The 15,696-nt window shown below is 39.1% G+C and overlaps 1 protein-coding gene across 2 annotated transcripts in view; it reads left to right on the top strand.

The window, feature by feature from the left end:
* The first annotated feature begins 11,070 nt into the window (after positions 1–11,070).
* Positions 11,071–15,696, top strand: part of DIPK2B (divergent protein kinase domain 2B) — a 39,624-nt gene continuing 34,998 nt past the window's right edge. Inside the window, exon 1 of one of the 2 annotated variants that reach the window (XM_035003529.1) lies at positions 11,071–11,663. In XM_035003529.1, coding sequence (XP_034859420.1) covers positions 11,431–11,663 — 233 coding nt within the window. In that variant the 5' untranslated portion in view covers positions 11,071–11,430. The remainder of the gene's footprint in view (positions 11,664–15,696) is intronic. The other variant, XM_035003534.1, reaches the window with a different exon arrangement.

Genomic DNA, 15,696 nt, shown 5'->3' with positions numbered 1-15,696 from the left:
ACAGAGTACTAAAAATAACTGTAGCTAAGGTAAAGTGGGCCCCAGGACCTCAGGACTATGTGGGGTCTCCTGGTGACCATGATTCAGGCTTTCTGGCCAGTGGCAGCATGCAGAAAGTTGTAGGCCTCAGGATGATGGCCTGGTGGGTGAGGACAGGCCCTGTTTGGCAGGCTGGGAGGGCTTGATGCCTGAAGGTAGGAGTGAGCTGTGCAAGTGAGTGTTGTGTGACTCGACATCCAGACTCCTTTGGATCAGTCCCTGACTCAGGGCCATGTAGGGATAGACCATGCTAAAATTTAAAATAAATAAATAAATAAATAAATAAAATAAAATAAAGCCATGATAATTGTTAATGGATATATAACATAAAAAGAGATAAATTATGACATCAAAAACATAAAAGGAGGGGCGCCTGGGTGGTTCAGTTGGTTAAGTGCCACACTCTTGACTTTGGCTCAGCTTGTGATCTCAGGGTCTCGAGACCAAGCCCTGCATAGGTTTCCACCCTCAGCAGGGAGTCTGCTTGAGGATTCTCTTTCCCTCTCCCTCTGCCCCTCCCCCACTCTCACTCTCTCTCAAATAAATAAATAAATCTTTTTTAAAAACATAAAAGGCAGGACTAAAAGAGTAGAGTTTTTGAATGTGATCAAAGTCAAATTGTTATTGGCATAAAATAGGCTGTTATATCAATAAGATGTTTTACGCAAGCCTCATGATAACCACAAAGCAAAAACCTACACACAGTAGATTCACAAAAGATAAAGAGAGGAGAATCAAAGCATACCACTATGGAAAATCATAAATTCACAAAGAATGGCAGCAAGAAGGGAAGAAAGGAACAAGGAAACTTCAAAGCATCCAAAAAACCATGAATAAAACAGAAGTAGTAACTCCTAACCTATAAATAATTACTCTAAATATAAAGGGATTAAATTCTCTAATCAAAAGAAATAGAATGGCTGGATGGGGAAAAAAACAACAAGAATCAACTATATGATACCAACAGGAGACTCTTTAGCTTTAAGGACACACATAGGTACAAAGTGAAAGGATGGAAAAAGAAATTCCATGCATGAGGAAAACAGCAAGGTAGCTCTACCTACATCAGACAAAAGACTGTAAGTTAAAAATGGTAATGAAACTAAAGAAAGTTATTATATAATGACAGAGGGATTAATTCATCAAGAAGATATAATGATCATAAATATATATGTACCCAACATCTGAGTACCTAAATATATTAAGCAAATACTAACAGATCTGAAGGGAGAAATAGACAACAATACAATAATTGTAGGGGACTTCAATGCCCCACTTTTAGCAATGCTAGATTATACAGACAGAAAATCAACAAGAAAATGTTGGACTTGAACCATGCATCAGACCAAATGGACCTAACAGACATTTATAGAACATTCTATTCAACAGCAGCACAATACACATTCTTCTCAATTGCACATGGAACATTCTCTAAGATAAATCACATAATAGGACACAAAACAAGTCTTGGCAAATTTAAGAAGGTTGAAATCATACCAAGTATCTTCTTTAAGCACATGGTATAAAACTATAAATCAACAACAAAAGGAAAGCTGGAAAATGTACAAGCATGTAGAAACTAAACAACACACTTCTGAAAAACCAATGGGTCCAAGAAGAAATCAAAAGGGAAATCAAAAAAATATTTCAAAATAAATAAAAATGGAAATACAACACCCTAAAACCTATGGGATACTGCAAAAGCAATTATGAGGGGGAATTTTATAGCAATAAATGCATATATTAAGAAAACAAAGATCTCAAATAAGTAATCTAACTTTGCACCTCAAAGAACTATAAAAAAGAAGAACAAACAAGTTCTAATTTAGCGAAGGAAGGAAACAACAAATATCAGAGCAGAAATAAATGAAATAGACACTAGACAATAAACAAGATCAGCAAAACTAAGAGCTGAGTTTTTGAAAAAATAAACAAAATTTACAAACCTTTAGCTAGAGTAAATAAGAAAAAAGAGAAAACTTAAATAAAATCAGAAACAAAAGAGACATTTCATTGATAGCACAGATATAGAGGATCATGAGACTACCTTGAACAATTACACACCAACCCAGAATAATTTGGACAACCTAGAAGAAATGGATAAATTCCTAGAAACAAAAAGAAAAAAGAGAGTGAGAGAGAGGGAAACAAGCCATAAGAGATTCCTGGGGAGCATGGGTGGCTCAGTCAGTTAAGCATTTGCCTTCAGCTCAGGTCATGATCCTGGGGTCCTGGGATTGAGCCCCGTGTCAGGCTCCCTGCTCAGTGGGGAGCCTGCTTCTCCATCTCTCTCTGTCCCCAGCCCCTGCTCGTGCTCTCACATGCACACATGCTCTTGTTTGTTTTCTCTCTCAAAAAAATAAAATCTTAAAAAAAACATAAGAGATGGGGCGCCTGGGTGGCTCAGTTGTTAAATGTCTGCCTTCGGCTCAGGTCATGATCCCAGGGTCCTAGGATCGAGCCCCACATCAGGCTCCCTGCTCAGTGGGAAGCTTGCTTGTCCCTCTCCCACTCCCCTTGCTTGTGTTCCTGCTCTTGCTATCTTTCTCTCTGTCGAATAAATAAATAAAACCTTTAAAAAACAAAACAAAAACAAAAACATAAGAGACTCTTAAAGAGAGAGAACAAACTAAGGGTTGATGGAGGGAGGTGGGTAGGGGATGGGCCAGATGGCTGATGGGTATTAAAGAGGGCATTTGTTGTGATGAGCACAGGGTGTTGTATGTAAGTGATGAATCACTGAATTCTACTCCTGAAACCAATATTGCACTGTATGTTAACTAACTAGAATTTAAATAAAAATCTGAAAAGAAAAAAATTCCTAGAAATGTACAACCTACCAAAACTGGATCAGGAAGAGATAGAAAATCTGAACAGACCAATAACAAGTAAGGATATTGAATCAGTAATCAATAACCTCCCAACACAGGAAAACTCAGGAGCAGATGGCTTTGCTGGTGAATTCTACCAAACATTTCAAGAAGAATTAATACCAATCCTTCTCATATTATTCCAAAAAATCAAAGAGAAAGAAATGTTCCCAAACTAATTTCATGAGGTCCTCATGATTGATCCAAAGCCAGATAAGGGCACTACAAGAAAAGAAAACTACAGGCCAATACCCCTAATGAATATGGATGCAAAAACTCTCAGCAAAATATTAGCAAACCAAATTTAACAACACACTGAAAGGGTCATATACCACAATCAAGTGGGATTTATCCCTGGGATGCAAGCATGTTTCAACATACACAGATCAATAATGTCATACGCAACATTAAAAGATGAAAGATAAGAATCATGATCATCTCCATAGATGCAGAAAACCAGCATTTGACAAAATACAGCATCTTTTCATGATAAAAATGCTCAATAAATTGGATATAGAAGGAACATACTTCAATATAATAAAGGTCATATATGACAAGCTAACATCATACTCAACAAGTGTGAAAGTTTGAAAGCTTTTCCTCTAAGATCAAGAAGAGCACAAGGGTACTCACTCTCACCACTCTTATTCAACATAATACTGGAAGTCCTAGCCAGAGCAATCAGGCAAGAAAAAGAAATAAAAGTATCCTAAGTGGAAAAAAAAGTAAAATTATCTTTGTTTGCAGATGATATGATCTTATGTATAGAAAATTCTAAGGACTCCAACAAAAAAAACATTAGAACTAATCAACAAATTCAGTAGTTACAAGATTCAAAATTAACATACAAAAACCAGTTGTATTTCTATACACTAATAATGAAATATCTGAAAAAGAAATAAAGAAAACAACCCCATTCACAGTGGTATCAAAAATGAAATTAATACAGTATATGTTAATTAAATTGAATCTAAACTAAAAATTTTTTAAAAGAAGAAATTAAAAAAGAATAAATTTAACTGAGGAAGTAAAAGATCTGTATGCTGAAAACTGTAAGACTTTCTCTGAAAAATACTGAAGAATACACAAATAAATGGAAGATATCCCATGTTTAAGGACTGGAAGAATTAATATTGTTAAAATATCTGGGCTACTCAAAGCCATCTATAGATTCAGTGTAATCTCTGTCAAAATTCTCATGACATTTTTCATCAAAAATTAAAAGAAAATCTTAGTATTAGTATGGAACCAAAAAACAAAACAAAACAAAAACAAATAGCCTAAAGCAATCCTGAGAAAAAACAGAGCTGGAGGCATCACACTTCCTGATTTCAAACTATACTGCAAAGCTATAGTCATCAAAATAGTATGGTTCTGGCATAAAGATAGACATATGGACCAAAAGAAGAGAATTAAGAGCCCAGAAATAAACCCCATGCATATAAGGTCAATTAATTTACAACAAAGAGCCAAGAATATGCAATGAGGAAAGGACAGTCTCTTCAATATATGGTGTTGAGAAAACTGGACAGTCACATGCAAAAGCATGAAGATGGACCACTCTCTTACACCATACACAAAAATCAACTCAAAATGGATTAAAGACATGAGCATAAGACTGAAACCATAAAACTCCTAGAAGAAAACATAGGTGGTAAGCTCCTTTAGATCAGTTGGCAATAATTTGTTGGATTGATACCAAAAGCCAAGGCAGCAAAAGCAAAAATAAACAAGTGGAACTACATCAAACTAAAAAGCTTCAGCATGGCAAAGGAAACCACTAATAAAATAAAAAGACAACCTATGGAATGGGAGAAAATATTTGCAAATCCTATATCTGATAAAGGGTCAATATCCAAAATATACAAAGAACTCATACAACTCAGTAGCAAAAAACAAAATCTGATTAAAAAATGGGCAGAGTATCTGAATAGACACTTTTCCAAAAAAAACATAAAGATGGCAAGCAGGTACACAAAAAGGTGCTCGACATTACTCATCATCAGGAAAATGCAAGTCAAAACCACAATGAGATATCATCACACATCTGTTAGAATGGTCATCACCAAAGAGATAAGAGACAACAAGTGTTGGTGAGGATGTGGAAAAAAGGGAACCCTTGCTGGTGGGGGTGTAAACTGGTACAGCCACTATGAAAAACAGTGTTGGGAGTTCCTCAAAAAATTAAAAATAAAACTACCATATGATTCAGAAATTCTACTTTCTGGGCCTGTATCCAAAGGAAATGAGATCAGTATCTCAAAGAAATAGCTACACTTCCATGGTCATTGCAGGATTATTCACTATAGCCAAGATATGGAAACAACCTAAGTGTCCATCAACAGATGAATGGATGAAGAAGATGTGGTGTATACAATGGAATATTACTCAGCCATGAGGAAGAAGGAAGTCTTGCCATTTGTGACAACATGGAAGAAACTTGAGTGCATTATGCTAAGTGAAATTAGTTAGAAAGATAAAGATAAACACTACGACATCACCTATACGTGGAATCTAAAAAAACCAAACTCAGAAACAGAGAGTAGAATGGTAGTTACCAGGGACTGGGGGGTGGGGAAAATGGGGAGATGTTGGTTAAAGAGTTCAAACTTTCAGTTATAAGATGGATAAGTTCTTGGGATTTAATGTACAGCATGGTGCTTATAGTTAACAATACTGTATTATATATTTGAAAGTTGCTAAGAAAGTAGATCTTACATGTCCTCACCACAAAAAAAGAAAAGATAATTTTGTGATGTGTTGGAGATGTTAACTATTGCTACTGTGGTGATCTTTTCTCAATGTATGTGTATCAAAATCAATGTGTTGTACACCTTAATTTTATGCAGTGTTATATATCAATTATATCCCAATAAAGCTGGGGAGGAAAAACTCAAGTTGCAATTAAACAGGTAAAACTATCAAGAGCCCAAGTTAAAGCTTTTTTTTTAATTCATATGCTAGTATAGACTAAGAGCACCTGACAAAACAGTTCATATGAAAAATAACTGAGTATTTTAGTTTGCTGAAAGTTTGTATGAGCCAAGAGGATTAAATGCAGCTGCCAAAAAAAGAAAATATAATCTCTGATATATCAATAGATATATCATGCCCAGCATGAATGAAATCCAGATCACATCTACTCCTTAATATGGAGATCAATTAAGTATATCATTGGTTCTCAGCATGCATCAGAATCACCCAGAAGACTTGTTAAAGCACAGATTATAGGCCCTACCACAGAGTTTCCGCTCAGTAGGTCTAGGGTGAGGCCCAAGAATTTGCATGTCTAGTAAGTTCCCAGATAAAGCTTGTTTTAGGGCCACGCTTTGAGAGCCACTGAGCAAGAACATTGTCAGAGGGACCACACAATGGCAAATGTTCTAGGAGCATTATGATAGGAGAAAATGTGCAAAGAACTGGATATATTTAGCTTGAGAGGAGTTACATGGTAACTTGCTACCCATATTTGAAGGCTTATGTGGCAGAACAAGTGGACTTGTCAGTTGTAATTCAAGAGGCAAAACTGAAGCAAAAACTAATTGGAAATTATAAAGAGGCAAATTTGAGCTCAACACAAGGACATACTTTCTGTTAGAATCATTCAAAAATAGAATTGGTTAAGTTTCAAAAAATCAGGTTCTAGATTTATGGATGGATGGATGGATGTCTTTTTTTTGTGAATATATGTATCTTTTTTAAAAATCTGGAATATTAATATATACCAAGTTTAGCAGTGCTTATCTTTTGGTGGGGATAAGACAGATTTTTTTTCTTTTGGTTATTTCTATTATCTAATTTGAACACAATGAATATGGATTATTTATGTAATAAAATACTAGGAGCTAAAAAATAAAATGGGTTGTTTTGCAGATGGCTCTCTATTACCTAAAGTGATCAAGCAGAAACCAGTGAAAAATCTTAGTAAATTACTTAGAGAAATGGTTCTCAAACTTTAGAATACATCAGAATCTCCTGCAGGGCTTGTTAAAATACAGAGTGTTAGGCCCCACTCTCAGAGTTTCTGATTCAGTGGGTCTGGGTTTGAGCCAGAGAATTTGCATTTCTAACAAGTTTTCAGTCATGTTGTTGCTGCTGGTCTGGAGGCCATAATTTGAGTAGCTCTGGTGTGGTAGGCATCCTTCTAAAATGGCTCCCAATGATTCCATCTCCTGATATCTATGCCCTCAAATAATCCTCTTATGTGTGGGCTGGACCTAATGACTTGCTTCTAACAAATACAATGCAATAACAGTGATGGAACATCACTACTGAGATTAGGCTATAAAAGACTGTGAGGGACTTCTGCTTCCAGAAAGATGTACAGAAGTACTTTTCCCTATCACTCCTACTAAGTACAACTAAAAACTCTAGGCATCATAAGTAAATCAAACTGAAAAATGGAAAGTAGAAGACCCATGAGCTAAGGAAGTTGAGACCTGAGGAATGACATGGTTGTGAGCTCCCCATGTTTTCTTATTGCCTCATACATTCAAGATTTGGTACTAGAAAAGCCAGCAACTTGGAAAGGCCAACTGACAGATTTTTTTTAAGCCCCAACAAAAACCACTATAGATAACTCAAATGGAATTCTAAAATGTTCCAGTGGTAGGACAAAGAAAACAGAGAGAACAAATAAAAGTAACATTAAATGGCATACTTAAGCCCTAACTTTTCAATTTTTGCATTAAATGTTAGTGATCTAAACATACCAATTAAAAGACAAGGATTGGCAGTGTGGATTAAAAATAAAACAAACAAAACTTGGCGCAACAATACTGTCTACAAGAAACACATTTCCAATATAACAGTATAATTAGGTTGGAAGTAAAAGATGGAGAAAGAGACACCATACAAACATTAATCAAAAGAAAGTGGGAATAGCTGTATTAAAATCATATAAAGTAGACTTGAGGGCAAGGAAAATTATCAAGGACAGAGAGGGACATTCCATAGTGATAAAAAGGTCAATCCATCATAAAGACATAGTAATCTTAAATGTGTACACCAAACAAGACAGCCATAAAATATGTGAAGCAAAAACTGATAAAATTGAAAGAGAAAATTCTTAAAATCCACAATTATAGTCAATCCACAACTGATAAGCAACTAGATAGAAAATCAGCAAAGATATAGAAGAGCCAACAACACTGTCAACCAGCAAGACCTAGTCAACATTTATACAACACTCTGCCCAGCAAGAGGAAAATGCACATTCTTTGCCAAGAGCTCACTGAAACATACACCAAGACAGACTATATCCTGGACCATAAACAAACCTGTACAAATTTGAAATAAAAAATTGAAACCAGGGACGCCTGGTTGGATCAGTCGGTTAAGCATCTGACTTCGGCTCAGGTCATGATCTCAGGGTCCTGGACATGAGCCCTGAGTGGGGGTCCCTGCTTGTCCTTCTCCCTCTGCCCCTCCCCCTGCCCATGCTCTCTCTCTCTCTTTCTCTCTCTCTCAAATAAATAATAAAATCTCTAAAAAAAAATTGAAACCATACAGAGTGTGTTTTCGGACCATAATGGAATCAAACTAAAAATCAGTTAACAGAAAGAAAGCAGGAAAATGTCCAAACACTTTGAAACCCTAAACAACATACGTTGAAATAATTCATGGGTCAGAGAAGAAGTCTCATGGAAAAATTTTAAAGTACATTAAACTGAATGCAAATAAAAATACAACATATCAAATTTTGTGGGATACAGCTAATATAGTGTCAAAAGATAAATTTATAATGTAAAATGCTTCCATTAAAATGAGGAAAGTTGTCAAATAAATAATCTAAGATCTTATCTCAAGAAACTAAAAAAAGAAGAGCACAATAAATCCAAAGCCAGCAGAAGGAAAGAACTAATAAAGTTAAGACCAGAAATCAGTGAAACTGAAAATAGAAAAACAAAAAAACAACTCACAGTGAACATGTGGAACACAAATTCTAAAATATAATACCATTTATAGGGCTCGGATCTTGGAATGTACAAAATACTGATGAAAGGAAGAAATAAAACTCCCTATTTCAGGATGACATGATAATCTACATAGAAAATACCAAGGAGAGGCGCCTGGATGGCTCAGTCATTAAGTGTCTGCCTTTGGTTCAGGTCATGATCCCAGGGTCCTGGGATCGAGCCCGCATCGGGCTCCCTGCTCAGCGGGAGGCCTGCTTCTCCCTCTCCCACTCCCCCTGCTTGTGTTCCCTCTCTCGCTGTCTATCTGTCAGATAAATAAATAAAATCTTTAAAAAAAAATACCAAGGAATCTACAAAAAATCTCTTAGAACTAATAAATCATTTCAACAAGGTCACAGGATACAATATCAACATACAAAACTCAACTGTATTTCTATATATTTGCAATGAACCCGTAGACACCAAAGTTTAAAACATGACACCATTTACAAATGCTCCTTCAAAAATAAAATACTTAAGTGTAAGTCTAAAAAAATGTACAGGACTTAGATGCTGAAAACTACCAAATGCTGATGAAAGAAATAAAAGATCCAAATAAATAAAGAGACCTAACATGTTTATGCAATTGAAGACTCAACATAATAAAGATGTCAATTCTCCCCAAATTGATATACAGATTTCACGCAACACCTATCAAAATTTCAGCAAAATTTTTTTGTAGGTATAGACAAGATTATTCTAAAATTTATATAGAAAGGCAAGTGAACTAGAGTAGCTAGAATAATTTTGAAGAAGAAGAAGAAAGTTGGAGTTATCAGTCTACCCAATTTCAAGACACAGTCTATAGCTACAATAATCAAGATTGTGTGACATTGGCAAAGGAACAGACACATAGGTCAATGGAACGGAATTGAGAATCCAGACATAGACGCCTACAATTACAGACAACTGATTTTTGACAAAGGTGCAAGAGCAATTCGATGGAAGAAGGATAGTCTTTTTAATAAATGGTGCTGGAGCAACTGGATATCCATTGGCAAAACTATGAACTTTGTTTGACCTAACCACATCTTACACAAAAATTAATTCAAACTGGGTCATAGATTTAAATGGAAAGTCTAAAACTATAAAACTTTTATAAGAAGTCTTAGGAGAAAAGCCTTTGGGGTCTAGGGTAGGTGAAGAGTTCTTATACTTGACACTAAAACCATGATCCATAAAAGGAAAAATTGACAACGTGGACTTCATCAAAATTAAAAACATTGACTCTGTGAAAGACCCTGTTCAGAAGATGAAAGACAAGTTACCACCCGGGAGAAAATATTTGCAAGCCACATATCCAGCACAGAACCAGTATCGAGAATATATAAAGAACTCTCACAACTCCAGAATTCAAAACAAACACAACTGAACATTTCCCTGAGGAGGACAGACTGTGAGCTTATAAGCATATGTTTAACCATCGAAAAACTGCCATTAGCCTGCTCTTCCTGCCAATCCTTAACAAAACTCCCCGATTCTCCTGAGACCATCCCTGGCCCCCTCTTATCTGCCTTCTCCCCCCCTCTCCTATCCCAAGTCTGCCTTCCCTGGTTTGGTCCTCATATAGCCTCTCCATCCCTAAATTAGCACTCCCTTCCACTCCACTCTGTGGGCCTTATCTTGCTGTCAGGAGGATTCAGTTGTGGGACAGTAAACGCCACCAAGTCAGGCTGGCCATGGAGAAAGGAGGCAGGGTGCTGAAGGGAAGGGGGACTGGCAGGTGGTGGGAGGGGGATAGAGGAACAGACAGAGCTGGGTACAGGCAGAAGAATCTTTCTGGTGCTCCCTTGTCACAGCAGAGGCCACCAGACTTTTTCCCCAGCCTGCTCAGATCTGCGAGAAGAGCTGAAACATGGACTAACTTGAGTTTTTCTACTCCCAAAACAACCAAAAGTTTTCGCCATTCAAATCAGTGTTAAATGCGCCACTTAATGGCCAGCCGACTGACTTCGAGTTATTTCACAGCCAAATAGAATCAAAGTGGGGCTGGGATGGCTAGTCAAGGGGGGGGCCTAAGTATCCACCACAGAGGGGGGAAATTGGTGTGTGTGTGTGTGTGTGTGTGTGATGCATGTAGTGTGCGTGTGTGTTTGCGCACGCGCCATCCATAGGGACAGATGTGCCCAGAACTCAAACAGTGGAGGGTGGAGGCCTTCAGGATCCTTTGAAACTCCCAGGTGGAATCCAGGTCGGACACACATCCTGAATGGACCTTTCCTGCCCAGCCAGGATATCCTGTGTTTGTTGAAAGGACCGCACAGGGAAGCCCTGACCATTGTCCTTCCCAAAATCTGCCAGTCAGCCCTTCCCCAGCCTGAGGCAGCCGCCCCAGACAGAGGAAGAGTAACTCTGGAAACGGTGTTATCAGCATCCTCCATGGACTTCCTCACCTCCTCCCCTGCCCTGTTAGCCCCAAGCTCCTTAGCATCCTCAAACAGAAATTGGGGAAGCTGGGATGGGGTCAGCGCCCTGAAGCCAGCCCCCTCTCTTTTGCCAAGACCCACCTCTGTGCAGCCCTGAGTGGGCAGCTGAAGCCTGCAGCGGGGAATCCTGAGCAGGAGATGGAGCCCCAGCTGGGGCCTAAGGCTGCCGGCCTCGGCCCAGGCCGGCCCGTGCTGCTGCTGTGGGTCTCAGCCCTGAGCTGTTCTCTTTCCTCGCTGGCTTCTCCCTCTCCTTCTCTGGTGCCCCGAAGCAGAACCAGCTACAATTTTGGAAGGACTTTCCTCGGTCTTGATAAATGCAATGCCTGCATCGGGACATCAATTTGCAAGAAGTTCTTTAAAGAAGAAATAAGGTCAGAATCTCCATTAGATAACTCGGAGGGGCAAACTCCTGTTCCCTTCATGTGATGATGTCCAGGAGTTTGTTGAAAATGAGTCAGGATGCAGTTTCTGGGTGGGAGCTGAAGCAAAGTCAAGTCATCATGGCGGCAATGGGTTGACGTTGGGCGGGGGGTGGGGGGTGGGTAAGGTATGAAGCTGAATTCTAGCCCTAAATGCTAAAGCCAAAGTTTTCTTTTGAAGTGGGAGCTTAAAGTGTTCTTTTCTATGAATGGAGTAGCCCGGGATTATTGAGTTTACCAAGTTCATTTCTCATAAAAAGAGGGAAATAAAATTAATAGGAGGCCTACCATGTGACGGACCTTTTAAAGCTTATTTTTATTTGCTCTGCATCACCATCCCAGAACGTTAATGTTTTGCACTCATTACTCAGAGAGTGACCATAGCAAGATTAAATGACTTGCCCAAGGTCACTCCCTAGTAAGTGGCAGATCTGGGATTTAAACCAGGGCACTTTGCTCCAACGTTTCGGAACCAATTTTCCAATGCAGAGGAAAACCCAAGTTTAGTAAATGGTGATGCATTTGGATCTCACCAAGGATGGTATCACACTCTGGAGTTCAAGCCTGTCAGCACATAGTCAATGAGTCTTGACCACAGCCAAGACCCAGCAAGGGGGGCTAATGACATCACTGTAACTCTTGGTCATTGCCCTTGAGGGGCTCAGGAGGAGGGAGCCATGTTACAAATAACAATAATAAGACGTGGCCTGAAATGTACAGGACCTCCGGGAGCTCCAAGGAGGGGAATACTAATTCCAAATGGGGGCTGGAGAAGGCATTCAGAGCAAGGCCTTTAAAATTTAGGAGAAATTTAGGAGAAGGGCTTAAGGTAGAAGGACAAGCTAAAGCAATGGCCTGGAGTGTGGCTCCAGAGAGGCGAGAAGCACTTAGAGGCTGGAGCATGGGGCCTATGTGGAGGCGTGACAGAAGGAGGCCATTGGAAGAGGCAGATGGGCCAGGGGCCTTGAATGCCATGCCAAGAAATTGGGACCTTCTCCTGTGGGCCAGCGGTTCCCCACCTCTTTGATACTGAAGACCCTTTGTAATAGGCCTTTCTCTGCAGCCCTCCCCCAGGGACCTATCTGAGGCATGTAAAATTTGGTGACCAAAAAACAACATTAATTTACAATAATTTGATTTCCAATCTGTATTAACTGAAGACATTTGATTATTCAACTAAGTTACTAAACAAATATAATGAATAGAAAATATCAATCCAACATGTGGAACTTTTGCGAGATGATAGATACCATATTGATGTAGACTTTCCCCCTTAGGCTTTTTTTTTAAGGCATTTCAAATGGTGAAAAGTTGAAAGACCTTCCCAACCGGGGAAGCTCTATTGCAGGCAACGATGAAGGAGTTTAGTGGGGTAGAGACAAGATGAGACTTGTGTTTTGGAAGGATCTCCTGGAAAGAAATGTGCGTCTGCCTTCGGCTCAGGTCATGATCCCAGGGTCCTGGGATCGGGCCCCGCGTCGGGCTCCCTGCTCAGCGGGAAGCCAGCTTCTCCCTCTGCCCCTCCCCCTGCCACCCTGCTCGTGCTCTCTCTCTCAAATAAATAATTTTTTAAAAAATTTTAAAAATAATAGTTAAAAAAAGAAAGCAGTGTGCAGGATGGACTGGTTGACGCTGGCGGGGGCAGCCAGACCAGTTCTCCTAGTCCAGGAGAAAGGTCAGTGGGAACAAAGCAGGGCAGGAAGGATGCCAGTGGGTGGGTTCAGCTAGAGAAGTCATTTTTGTTGACCAACGCAGTGTGACAGAAAGTAAAGATGGAAATGTTGAAAGCGAACACAAGATTTCCATCCCGTCTAAGAAATGGGATGGAGAGGACCAAGAACATGAGTAAAGTGGGGCTGATTCCTCGGAGAAAGGAGGCGGGGAGAATACAGACAGATTTTCCGACAGGAGGGAGGGCCTTTATGGGATTCAACTGAAGGAGAGTCCCAGGTTCACATCCTCCTCGAGGTAACTAAACAGAGTATATGAATCGTACAGTTGACTCTTTGCCAAGTGGCAATAAGTGAAGTTTTTCTCATCAGGCAGGTATTGGTCAAATTCAGGAAGCATTTCCCCAAATAGGTTTGTGTTCCATTCAAGTTCAGGATATGACCTCAGCTCCCTCAGAATTTATGTTCCATGTGCGCCCGAAAGGGATGTGTGCAGAGACAAACGGGAAAGCATCAGGTGGGGTGGGTTGGAGTTTAGGGCTCTCCATGTTGAGAATGCACATTCTTCAAGCGCAAAGCCCCAGAGAGAGGCAGTGAGTGGATCTGGGGATGCGGACTTGTTGATAGTTCTTTACAGCGTAAGCAACTGTTTCCTTATTTTAAAAGTAGTATCTGTTTATTTTAGAATTTTCAAGAAATACTGAAGAAAGCACAAAATGAAAATCATGTATAATTCCTCCACGGAGGGATCACCCCTTAGTTAACATATCCTTGCCACCTTTTTTCTAAGTATGGATTTAAATTTTTTTTCAGCAAAAATGTGATCAGACTTTTCTGTAAACTTTTATTTAACAGTATGTCAGGAACACCTTTCCACATTATTAACTGTTCTTCGACGTCAGCCATAGAAACATTTTTCTAGACATGTCTCCTCTGGCAAGGAAAACAAAAGTAAAATTAAACTCTTGGGACTGCACCAAAATAAAAAGTCTTCGCATAGCAAAGGAAACCATCAACAAAACAAACAAACAAACAAAAAAACCCACCAAATGGGACAAGATATTTGCAAATGATACATCCACAATTTGATTTTTAATGGCTTTGTGGTATTCAACCGCATCAGTCAACCATAATTTATTTAACTAATCCACTGCTGTGAGACAACTAGTTTTTTTTCTCTTTTCAATATTATAAACAGTCTTATGTTGAACATCCCTGCTGCTCGATTTTTGTGCACATCAATCAAAAATTCCTATGACAAATTCCCAAAAGTGGAAATTTCTGGGTCACAAAGTATAGCGCATTTTTAGGAGACTTTATATATGTATATATCTCCAAATGGAGACTTCTACCTATGGAGCTCACTTCTTGCATGCTCACAAATATTTAATATTACTACTATTTTTAGTTTGTTTGTCTTCTGAGTTGAGCCTTTTTTTCAGGCTTACTGGCCATTTCTTTCTTTCTTTTTTGGGGGGGCTTTGTATAATTCTTTTATTTATTTTTTAATTTATTTCTTTTTTTATTTAAATTCAATTAGCCAACATATAGTACTGACCATTTCTATTCCTTTTTTGTTTGCTAAATTGTCTACAAGTTCATATCCTTTGCCTCTCTTTCTAAGAGTGTTTGTTCGTCTTGTTCATCTCCAAATATTTTCTCACTTTTGCAAATGACTGTGATAATACCTTAGGAAAAAGCTCATCCCGAACTCTCAGCTGTTTGGCTGACATGCTATAACCAGGCAAGCGTTAGCATTCCAGGCCAGGGCCTCAGTAAGAACTGGACAAAAACTTGTTTGTTTGGCAGCAGAGAGTGAGCCTGGGAAGCTGAAGACACATCATTGGTAGATGACTGTCATCTTTCCTTATCTTCTCTTTGGCGAGAACGCTGATGATAAATCTAATGCTTCCCATACCCAACCGTTAACCTTTGAACATTTCAATGTTTTCAGTACCAGTTTTCCCATGCGTTCCGTTTGGACTTTCAAATCCTGAATGAAAAAAAAACTTAAAGGAAGCCAGAAAACAAGAGGAAACCTGATTGACATAGTCTTCCCGCTGAAAACATACCTATCTGTGAAATCCTAAGCAATCACGCCAGCTGGTGAGATCTAGCAGGAACTGATTGATCAGGATTCATGTATGTGCAGATCATAGGTTGGGGAGAAAGGTGGAGATGGAGGACTTAGCAGGAGTATTTCTGATCAGAATTGCTCCTAGAGATTCCTGGGCTCTCACCAAGGCAGGTGCTTTCCCTGCTTTCCCTTCCCTTCCTTACTGTACTCACTTGGCCTTGCATCCCTACCCCCCACT

This window comes from Mirounga leonina, unplaced genomic scaffold, assembly GCF_011800145.1.
Source record: "Mirounga leonina isolate KUSES-001 unplaced genomic scaffold, KU_Mleo_1.0 Mir_101609, whole genome shotgun sequence".
Lineage (NCBI taxonomy): Eukaryota > Metazoa > Chordata > Mammalia > Carnivora > Phocidae > Mirounga > Mirounga leonina.
The sequence above is the reverse complement of the archived record's forward strand: the minus strand, read 5'-3'. Positions and strand labels throughout refer to the sequence as shown.